The sequence below is a fragment of the Otolemur garnettii genome, unplaced genomic scaffold, assembly GCF_000181295.1.
Source record: "Otolemur garnettii isolate 467f Iridium unplaced genomic scaffold, OtoGar3 scaffold00029, whole genome shotgun sequence".
Lineage (NCBI taxonomy): Eukaryota > Metazoa > Chordata > Mammalia > Primates > Galagidae > Otolemur > Otolemur garnettii.
The window spans coordinates 8,109,358-8,121,319 of NW_003852424.1; the positions used below are offsets into that span (position 1 = coordinate 8,109,358).

The 11,962-nt window shown below is 39.8% G+C and overlaps 1 protein-coding gene across 1 annotated transcript in view; it reads right to left on the bottom strand.

The window, feature by feature from the left end:
- CHD2 (chromodomain helicase DNA binding protein 2) overlaps positions 1-11,962 on the bottom strand; it is a 125,227-nt gene that overhangs the window by 102,293 nt on the left and 10,972 nt on the right. Inside the window, exon 3 of the mRNA XM_023512635.1 lies at positions 1,507-1,738. Coding sequence (XP_023368403.1) covers positions 1,507-1,738 — 232 coding nt within the window. The remainder of the gene's footprint in view (positions 1-1,506; positions 1,739-11,962) is intronic.

Consider the following 11,962-nt stretch of genomic DNA (forward strand, 5'->3'; position numbering starts at 1 on the left):
AAAAAAAAAAAAAAAAAAACAGAATATGCCTTAAATAAAAAACAATTTTGCATAAAGCATTTTATTTCATTAACATATTTTATTTTTAAATGTTTAAACATAATTTTCATTTATATTTTTAGTAAGTCCAACATAATTCTCTTAAAATAAAATTTTAAAGATCAGCTGCATTCTAATGATTTATTAGACCAATGATTTTCATCTGGTGTGCTATGAGAGCATCTTAGGTATACCTTGAAAATTTTGAAAGATCATTAATTAAATTATTTTTGAAAGAAGTTCAAAGTGGAATAAGTATATTCTTTTTTATAATTTTTTTTTTTGTCATTGTAATTTAAGTTTGCTACGGCAGTTTAACTACAGGTTAAAGTGTGCCATGAGATAAAAAAGGTTGAAAAACATTGTATTAGATCAAATAATTAATTTATTCCACCAAAAGGAATGCACTATCAAGTTTGAGCATGAATGAGAAAATGTTAACTCAGTTTTTATCTTTTTACATACATGTTTTGCTAGATTTTTTGTTAAGCAAAGAATACCTACATTGCGGCTAGGCATGGTGGATTGTAATCCTAGCACACTGAGATGGACTGCCTAAGCTCACATGTTCAAGACCACCCTAAGCCAGAGCAAGACCTTGTCTTTAAAAATAGCCAGGCACTGTGGTGGGCACCTATAGTTCCAGCTACTTAGGAAGCTGAGGCAAGAGTTTGAGGTTGCTGTGAGCTATGACACCACAGCATTCTATGCAGGGAAACAAAGTGAGACTCTGTCACAAAGAAAGAATATAAAGCAAAAAACGCCTACATTGCCTGCATACATATATGTTTTTCTGTAGAAGTATTTCATTTCCACTATTCAGATTACAAAAATTCTTTATCCTTAGATTATCTATCAATAAGATTTACAACTATATTCCACATTAAAAGAACCATTGCTATTATCTGCCAATTGTTTTTCTCTAGCATCAGTCAACAGACTATGAAAAAATAACTTTAATGCTTTTTCAAAAGTTAACAACCTTGACAGCGCCTATGGCCCAGTGAGTAGGGCGCTGGCCCCATATACCGAGGGTGGCGGGTTCGAACCCAGCCCCAGCCAAACTGCAATAAAAACATAATCAGGTGTTACGGCAGGCACCTGTAGTCCCAGCTACTCGGGAGGCTAAGGCAAGAGAAACGCTTAAGCCCAAGAGCTGAAGGTTGCTGTGAGTTGTGATGCCAGGGCACACCAAGGGCAACAAAGTGAGACTCTGTCTCAGAAAAAAAAAAAAAGTTAACAACCAAAACTATAAAATTTGTCTTTTTGCCCTATTTCTTCTTTATAGCCCCATTAACATCAAATCTAAAGCAGTCCCCATATGGATCCATAGACAGTACTGTTATTATTAGAAAAAGTGGCTATAGTTTTCATTATCCAGGTATACTAATGAGTTTCCATAGGTAATAAAGGTCTGCTAGCTGATCCCAGCTAGCAGCCATTTGTATTGTACAGCAAAGTAGATACCTTCTTTACATCAGCTATCCGTTCCTTCTTAGAGGCTGGCTTCTCTTTGGCTTCTGGAAGGACTGGCTGAGATTTGGAACCTGCTGATTCACTCTCAGATTCCGACTGACTCTCAGAAGACTCAGAACTGCTATTCGATTCGCTGCCATGGCCACTTCCTGGGTCACTGCCCTGCTCACTTTCCGACGGACTGCCTGAGTCTGAACCTGAAGCTTCTTCAGAGGCTGAATGACTTAAATTTTAAGAGAGAAAGACAGATTTTACAACATTTAAGAACTACTACATGAATCTGCTTTGAAAAGAAATCCTCATGGTAATTTGTCAGCCAATAGTAATTTTGTTAACACAAGCCCAAAAACTCCAAATTCACTGTTACATTCTTATGCTGCAAGTAACACTATTTAGTACCACGCCTAACACTCCCAACAGCTACCATTTTCTGAGTGTTTATTTATATGATGCCAAATACCAGTTTATTTACATAGATTAGCTCTTTGTTACAAAAACTCTGAGGGTGGATATTATTGTCTCCTTGATTCAGACAAGGTAAAACTGAAGCTCAAAAGTATTTAACTAGCTGACACAGTAACACTTGAAACTAAGTAGATCGGAATCCACTAACTTACTGGTTTAGTGTCACTCCCCCCAGAAAAACCTGAAACAAAACACAAGACAAAAACCAAACCATGTTACCCAAACTGGAAGAATTACAATCTGGTTGCAATTATTCAATCAGTGGTTCTAATAGGTACAAATTACACTCATCTGGGGAGTGTTATAAAAATATATACACATTAACCATAATCCAGAAGTCCTGCTTTGGAATCCCTTGGGTAAATTCCAGACATGGAAGATTTAACAGAAAACAGGAATAGAAAGGGCACTACTCTAATTCTCATGGGAACACCTAATCAAATAAACACTGCTCTTGACCTCCACACACACACCCCTGCCACTCCAGTCATCCCTCAGGGAAGAGCAATCTAAGAGATAGGCAACAACTGAAAACACGAAACAAACTATGAAGACTGAGGGATGACAGACATCAACCAGAGAAGGCAATATACCCTACCTTCCCAATAGTGGAAAAGCAACTGAGGGGCATGCTGGTAGGAGGGATGATACTTTAAAGCAAAAAGACCAGAAGTTGTTGGACTCCACAGCAAAACCAGGAAACATCTCATTTAACTCTTTTGCTTGAAAACTATCTTTTCACTGTGAGGATGGGACAGGGGGACAGAAGAAAGAAGCAAGGAGCAACCTAGAACCTCCAGAGTCTACAGTAACATTACCTTAACAAAAAGGCCCTAGAGTTCAACAAGGAGGAGATCAAAGATGCAGTATGAAGCCTGAAAAGGGAGGGAGGGTTCATATTTACCATCACCTTATCTTCCAAACTAGAACTGAGGTTGTATCGCATGACAAGTGTCTGCAAAATGAACAGGGAAATACACTGGAAACTGGGAGTGACCCAAGTATCATGCGATCCCTAAGAAAGCAGGGAGAAAAAGTGGGAGGGGGGAGGTGTCTCTACCTTAGGAGGGGGACAAAGACAAAAAAAATGTGATTACCTGATCACCTTATAGTATCAGGCATTATGATGTACTTTATACATACATTTTGCTTATTCCCCATAAGAACCATATTAGGTATTACTATCCCCATATGGAGGATGAAAAAAACCAAGAAGTTATAGCAAACATGGCCAGTGATAAAACTAAAAAGCGAAAGGGTCAGGGAAGAAGGGGAAGGCAGGGATCCCAATCCATACCTGGCTTTTCTAAAGCCTAATCATATTACCTCTGTTTTACCACAGGTCAAAACCTTAATCCTCTCATACACAGTCCACTGTTCCCAAACAAACAGGCAGGCATCCCCATAACAAGTGACTCAACACATTCAGAGCCTCCTTATCGTTACTGACTCACACCTTTGCTTAGTCCAAGATGACTAGTCCAGCTGAGCATCTGAGTCACTCTACACCTGTGACCAAATAAAAGGTAGTTACCAGGCAATAGAAAAGAAGAAAGGCTGCATAATAACACTTCAAAAGGACAGGCTCTGGCATCCAAGGCTTGGGTTTCACTCCTAGACCACCTCCGACCTGTGCCATTTTTTTGTGACATCTACTGTAGGGTCCTCAGAGCACCAAATGACAGCTATGAAAGCTGCACGCTATAGATGCCAAAGCTTTATCCAAACAGTAAATATCTGAGAATGTCGCATCCAAACTCAGATTTACCTTCTAACACAAAGCTCTTCCTAGCTAATGCTCACTGTGTCAACAAGGCTGGAGTGCAGTGGCATGATTATAGCTCAGCAGAAACCTAAAATTCCTGGGCTCAAGTGACCCTGCCACCTCAGTCTCCTGAATAGCTGGGGCTAAAAGGTGCCACTACACATGCCTGGCTAATTTTTTAGGTTGTTCTTTTTTTTTTTTTTTTTTTTTTTTGGTAGAATGGGGTCTCACTATGAGCCCAGGCTAGTCTCCTGGCCTCAATCTATCCTCCTACTTCTGCCTTCCAAAGTGCTGGAGTTACAAGTGTGAGCCACCATGCCTAACCTGTACATACTTTTTTGTGCAGCTATGTTTATATGGGTAGGAAAGAAATCCCTAGATATTTAATGAGGTATACAATAATACCTGCTAAGTAAAAAATATGGTCATATCTATCAGCACATGTATGTGTAAATGCATTTTAATCACCAAACTACCAGCAGTGGTTTATTCTGTAGGATGAGTTGTCTGTAGTATACTTGTCAATTCCACAGGTTGCATCATTTTAAAAAAAGTAACTATGAAAACCAAATCCAAGAAAAGATAAAAAAACAAATTCACACTTGTTTTTACCTCTAGGCCAGGGGCGACTAACCTTTTTTTCCTCTGCTGCACATTACAAGAGTAAGAGTTGTTTCGGTTTACACATTAAATACACAAACACTAACAAAAGCAGATACTCAGTCTGCAGGGCACCGGCCACATACATACACCTAGGGTGGGCAGGTTCAAACCTGGCCTGGGCCTGCTGAGCAACAGTGACAACTACAACCAAAAAAAAAAAAAAACAGCCAGGCATTGTGATGAGCTCCTGTAGTCCCAGCTACTTTGGAGACTGAGGCAACTGAATTGCTTAAGCCCAAGAGTTTGCGGTTGCTGTGAGCTGTGACGCCATAGCACTCTACCAAGGACAACACAGTAAGACTGTCTCAAAAAAAAAAAAAGAAAAGAAAAAGAAAATACCTCCACATTTAGGGCATTAACAAACAATCTAATTATTCCCTCAAGGGATAGGACAATTCCTAAGAGATGTCAATTTGCTATTAGTAACTAATTAATTGAGGCCAGGAGCAGTGGCTCACACTCATAACCCTATCACTCTGGGAGGCCAAACTGGGAGGATCCCTTGAGCTCAAGAGTTCAAGATCAGCCTGAGCAAGAACAAGACCCTCCTCTCTACTATAAATAGAAAAATGAGGTAGAATCATGATGGGAGCCTATAGTCCCAGCTACTCAGAAAGCTGTTCAAGCAGGAGGATCACTTGAACACAGGAGCTTGAGGTTGCTGTGAGGTAGCCTGAAGCCATGGCACTCTAGCCTGGGGCAACACAGTGAGACTCTCACAAGAAAAAAAAATAAATTACATGTATAACACCAAAAGCCACAATTCTGAACTATAGCTTTCGTGCTGGTTTATAGTAGTAGAGGATATAGAAAGCTCACAAAACTGAGTGAGGAGTCCTTTAAACTTTCACCTAAATAATAAAGTAATAAAATTACCTGATTTCTAAGGGGTTAATAACTATCAGGTGATTATGTAAGTTTCAGAAATGATTATCAATTATGTATAGTTTCCTCATAGAAAAACAAGTTTATCTCAAAAAATTACTCAAAATCCAAGTTGCAAAAAAGTTTTATAATTGATTTAACAAATAATTACTAGGGAAATACAATATAAAATAAAGAAAAGGAACGCAAGTCAAAACGAGGATTTTAGATTCCAAAAAGAATACTTATGTTATTGTTAAATTTTAAGCCTTTTTGATTTTGTGAAGGCAAAAAGTGGAAACCTAGTAAACACATGTATATGTAAAAATTTTTTTAAAAAAGGAATACTTATAAGAGTTTAATACTTCCTTTCACTTGTGGATAAAAAGGATTTGCTGTCCTTTCAAAATCCTTTCTGAAGTAGGTAAAAATAGAATGATTAAATATTTCTCACTACTGGACTTTGAAAACAAGCACCGTTAATACCTATTGTTCCGTTTTTTCAATTTTTAACGGCCATTTCCCAAATAACCACAAGGGGGCAGCCCAGCAACATTCCACTTAAAAGGACTGAGACTGGGTTCTCCGCCTGAGAGCCACCATTTCACTTTAGCCTTGTTTATTTTCCCAACAACTTACAAAATGGCTGACCTGCTTGGCAGAACTTCAGTGTTTTTGTTGATGAAAGCGAAATCTGGCAAAAAATGCAAAGCAATCTACACTAGAACTCCATAAAACTAAATTCCAGACGAAGTTTCTGTCAATGATAAGAACAGCTAATATTTGTGGAGCACTTACATGTCAGGTATATGCAAAAATTCTCCTAATCGTTACAATAACCCTACAAAGAAGACAAAACCCAATTGTGTGTGTCACCCCACAGTTTAAATTAAAGAATCCAAGCTATTGAACTCTACACAGTATTGCTGCCCTTGTCACACCTACATTCTTCAGTTGAACAGATAATTAAACATGGTTTATGCGTAACTATTCCTTCAGTCACTTCTGTGTGTCTTAAGAGGATGGAAAGGCATAGATTAACAAATTTCAAAAAATACTGGATGCAGTTCTTTAACATCTGCTTCACCTCAAGTTCAAGTCCTATGATTTGGAGAATAAGCTATATATATATATATATATATTTTTTTTTTTTTTTTTTTGAGACAGAGTCACCTTTAGTAGAGTGGCTCAGTGAGAAGAATAAGCTATGTTATAAATAAGGTTAAAAGACAAGTAATAGACTGGGGAAAGAAATTTCAATGGACACATAACAAAGAATATATACTTACAATATAAGAATTACATATCAAAAATCCAATTGAAAACTAGGCAAAGAAAATGGACATGTGATTACATAAAATAAACTGAAATGGCCAATAAACTTACAAAAAGATAATTAAACCTCACTAATTTGGGGAATGTTTATTACAACAGGGTATTTTACACTCACCTGCTTTGCGGAAATTAAAAATCTAACATTAAGTGATGGTAAGAAAGTAAAGGAAAAGAGTACTCATACACAGTTACCACAAAGTAATCAGTAGAGGTCTGGCCCTTAAAATTCCTTATAGTTCCATTTGTGGGTACACGATCTAGACAAATTATCAAACAGGAGGTGGCAAGTATAAGAATGTTCAGGGCTCTGCTCAAAAGATCACCAAAAAAAAAAAAAATAATCTACATATCCAAGTATGAAAATGTAAAAAAGGTAAAATGCACTATGCAATTAAATGCACCAGCTAGATTAAGGCTGAGTTAGAGCTATAAATTATCAACACAACAATTTCAAGAAGTATTATATTTTTAAAACACAAAATATTACATTAAACATATACTTTTTTTTTTTTTTTGCAGTTTTTGGCTGGGGCCGGGTTTGAACCCACCACCTCCGGCATATGGGGCCGGCGTCCTACTCCTTTGAGCCACAGGCACCACCCTATTTTTTTTTTTTTTTTAAGAGACAGCCTCACTTCTATCGCCCTCAGTCGAGTGCTGTAACATCATAGCTCACAGCAACCTCCAACTCCTGGGCCTAGGAGATTCTCTTGCCTTAGCCTTCTGAGTAGCTGGGACTACAGGTGCCCACCACAATGCCGAACTAACATATACATTTTTTAAATGCCAACTTTTTATATGCCAAGTTCATAAAATGATATGTCTAACATATGTTATTTGTTTATTTATTTATTGGTAGAGTGCTATGGTGTCTTAGCTCACAGCAACCTCAAACTCTTGGGGCTGAAGAGATCCTCTTGCCTCAACCTCCCAAGTGTTGAGGCACCAGCCACAACAATAGAAAAAACTTGCCAGGCATTCACCTGTCCTCCCAGCTACTTGGGAGGCTGAGGCAAGAGGATTGCTCAAGCCCTAGAGTTTGAGGTTGCTGCTACCACACTCCACCCAGGGTGTCAGAGTGAGACCCTGTCTCAAATAAATAAATAAATATAGTCTTTGAGTCTTTCTATATTCTCCTCCAAAAGGAGATGTTTCTAACACTGCATAATTAATCTGTTTTAGGGAGCAGAACCTTCTCAAGATGCAGCACTTCTTCCAGAAGTTACTCTAACACTGATTAACATACTATGGACCCGCTTTCTATGTTGAATAAAAATTACGGAAGGCCTGATTTGGCCTGACCTTCTACGCCCCAAACGACAAAACCAAAATGGAGTAAGGCATGCTAAACTTCCAAACTTTTTATCTTAGCTTCAGGGAAGACGGTTTTAGCTGGCAAGATAAGGGAGTCTCCTCTGCTTAACCTTAACAAGGTAAGTAACCTGATATTAACTAATTTGCTTTTTCTGTATTAGGCTGTTTCCATATTCCTAGATCAAACTGCCTTATAAAACTCAACTGTTCTATTTTTAATAAATGGAGTGCTCCCCTATTTATTAAACACTAATAAAATCCAATTAAATCTTTAAACTCAATTGTGTTTTGACATGAGAGAAAGGTACATGTAGAAGAGAAAGCACACACAATATGCTACTTAAAATTTCAGAGGATGCAAAGGCTAAAGCCTATCAGCACCTGCCAGATCAAGAAATCCAAGGCTAAAGAGGGAAAAAAATATCTACCTTCAGTAAGGATGTTTCTAAAATTCACAGCTGCAAGGCCATAAGCGGTGGCTCTCTCCTGTTATCCTAACACTGGGAGGATAGCTTGAACCCTTGAGTTCAAGACCAGCCTGAACAAGAGCAAGACCCATCTCTACAGAAAAAAAAAAAAAACTTGAAACTTAGATGGGAATGGTGGCATATACCCACAGTCACAGCTACTTGGAAAACCGAGGCAGGATTGCTCAAGCCCAGGAGCTGGAGACTACAGTGAGCTGTGATGATACCACAGCACTCTAGCCCAGGTTCAAGACCAAGATCCTATCTCTAAATAAATGGGGGGAAAAAAATACACAAATAGAGGTGGCAGCTGTCACCTTAGCTTTGTCATGCTACTTCTGCTCCTCAATAACTAACACTTGAGTAGTTGATGAAGCACCGAACAACTGACACCCAGGTTTATATATCATTAGGGGAAAATGTTAGTAATACAAGTACAAACTGGCTAAAGCATTTCTCAAATACCTGCCTAACCAGGATCTGTCTATGAACTATATACAAAGAAGAAAGTTTTCTACTCAAGTAAAAACAAAGGCTTTGTAAACGAAGCTCTGAAAAGCAGTTGTAAGGGGGAAAGTTCTCCCTAGAATTGTTGATCAAGGAATGAATGTACTTATATCCACTTAGAATAAAGCCCTAAGGATACAGGCACCAGTTTGACCAGGAGTTCCTTTCCGCCCTGTGATGTGTTAGGTGTTTCCTCTTTAGCTAACTTTTAGACTATAATCTTTTGAGACAGAGCCTCAAGCTGTCCCCCTGGGTAGAGTACTGTGACATCACAGTTCACAGCAACCTCCAACTCCTGGGCTCAAGCAAGTCTCCTGCCAAGCAGCTGGGACCACAGGCACCTGCCACAACACCCAGTTATTTTTTGGTTGCAGCCATCATTGTTGGCAGGCCCGGGCTGGATTCGAATCCGCCACCTTAGGCGGTATGTGGCTGGTGCCTTAGCCACTTGAGCCACAGGCGCCGAGCCTAGACTTTAATCTTTATCCTTTTTTTTTTTTAATTATTTCCAGTTAATGTGAGGATACAACCAACCCGGTCAAAATATTTGATTTTGTTAGACAAAGTCCTCTTGTGGTTATCTCCCACACAAAATGTGTACCAAACACCCCCACCCCGTGCCCATGCAGTGAGAGTACCCTAACCCTCTCCCCCTTCGCCCCACTCATTACCCTTCCCCCCAACCCAAATTGAAATGAGTTTTTCTCCTATGTGGGCATGCATGAGATCATCTACTGGCTTCCTATTAGTATTGAGTACATTGGATAATTGCTTTCCTCATCTTTTTTTTTTTTTTTTTTTTGAGACAGAGTCTCAGTGTGTCACCCTTGGTAGAGTGCCATGGCATCACAGCTCACAGCAACCTCTTGGGCCTAAGAGATTTTCTTACCTCAGCCTTGCAAGTAGCTGGGACTACAGGCGCACAACACCCCATCATTTTTTGTTGCAGTTGTCATTGTTGTTTAGCTGGCCCAGGCCAGGTTCGAACCTGCCAGCCTTGGTGTATGTGGCTGGCAACATATAACCGCTGTGCTACAGGCGGCAAGCCTGCTTTCCTAATCTTTATACTTTTATAAGATAGGTGGTGCTTTCAGCAACCCCCAAAGTTCAAAGGAGATCAAAAAGGCTGATTACCAATACTAACGTAAATATGAAACCCACGCCCATAGGAAGTAAGAGGGGTCCCTGGATCAGGCTACAGAAAAGAAACAGCAAGGCTTCAACTTTCTTAGTAACAACCAACATTCACTGAGGCAAGCAGTTCACTAAATCCTATAGACCACAGTTTCTCTCAGTCAGGGCATTACTGCCAATTAGAGCTGGACAATTCTTTTCTTTCATTATGAGGAGCTGTCCTGTATACTACGGGGTGTTGAGCAGCATCCCTGGTCCCCCATCCCCAGCATTACAAGCAAAAATGTCCAAAAGGCTGTGGGAGTGTGTAAAACTGCTCCTAGTTGAAAACCACTGCCTTAGAAGGATTAAATTATTTAATTTTTATTTACTCCCTAAAAGGTAAGTTCCGTACTATACCCTTACTCTATTTTAAAAGATGAAAAGGCTCGGCGCCTGTGGCTCAAGTGGCTAGGGCGCCAGCCACGTATACCTAGGGTGGCGGGTTTGAATCCGGCCCAGGCCCGTCGGACAGCAATGACGGCTGCAACCAGAAAACGGCCGGGCGTTGTGGTGGGCACCTGTAGTCCCAGCTGCTTGGGAGGCTAAGGCGGGAGGCTCGCTTGAGCCCAGGAGTTGGAGGTTACTGTGAGCTGTGATACCATGACACTCTACCCATCTATCCAGGGTGACTGCTTGAGGCTCTGTCTCAAAAAAAAAAAAAAAAAAAAAAAGATGAAGAAACAGGCTCAGAGGCTCCTGCTACCACTGACCTTGTTTCCAGACTTTAGTACAACAATAATTAATTGAAGTGGTTGTTTAACATGCAGATTCTTTTAGGCACAATCCCAGAATGACTTAAGTTTTGAACTTCCAAGCAGGAAGCCTAGTAATATGTTGCCCAAGCACCCCAATTTTTAGCAAGTTTGAAGATTTCAATTCCTATATGAAGCAGCCTCCCTCCCTCCCCCAGTTTTTGGCCCAGGGCCAGGTTTGAACCCACCACCTCCAGTATGGTACCGGCACCCTACTCCTTTGAGCCATAGGCACTGCATGCAGCCTTTTTTTCTTTAAGGCATGGAAAAGAGAGCACTGCCAAGAATATGACCCATCACCTTTTTCCTTCAAAATTATATTTTATCAGTAATATACTGCCTCTATCAGACAATCTGTACCTGAACAGAAGACAACTCATTTTCAAAAACCCACCACAATTAAGAACTATTTCCCTATCTACATAAAACTGCTTTGAACCCCACCATGCAACATTACCTACCAGAGCTGACAATTCTCCAAATCTTACTATTACATAGCTTCTAAAATCAATCAGGATTATTTTTCAAAATTCTCCAAATGATTCTCATGCAAAACCCATTGGAAACTAAGTTTAGTACGAAAGAACTAATTAGAAGCAAAGCACAAATCTTCATAAATTGTGGCCAAATCCAAAGTTCATTTGTGGCAATAAAGTCAAGTGATGCAAGGGCAAAACAAAGTTCTTCTGAGGTCTCCAGTACCTCCTCCATCTACTCACCTTTCCTGTTTCCTAAACTATTGCCACAGAAATCATTTCAGGGTCAACATTTCAACCAACTTTAACTTTTTTGAGGGAGAATGAACACCTTTTCAACACCACAGCGTGTCTGCTATCAATTGCACCCAAAGTGCACTTTGATTTTGAGTTTCCTGTTTCTTGAAAATGCAAAATGTTTTAATAAGTAGAATACAGAATTATTCATGACTTTTATTATTTTCACAAGTCTTTTTTTTGCAACAGGAGCCTCAAGCTGTCCCCCTGGGTAGAGTGCCGTGGCATCACAGCTCACAGCAACCTCCAACTCCTGGGCTCAAGCGAGTCTTCTGCCTCTGCCTCCCAAGTAGCTGGGACCACAGGCGCACGCCACAACGCCCAGCTATTTTTTGGTTGCAGCCATCATTGTTGTTTGGCAGGCCC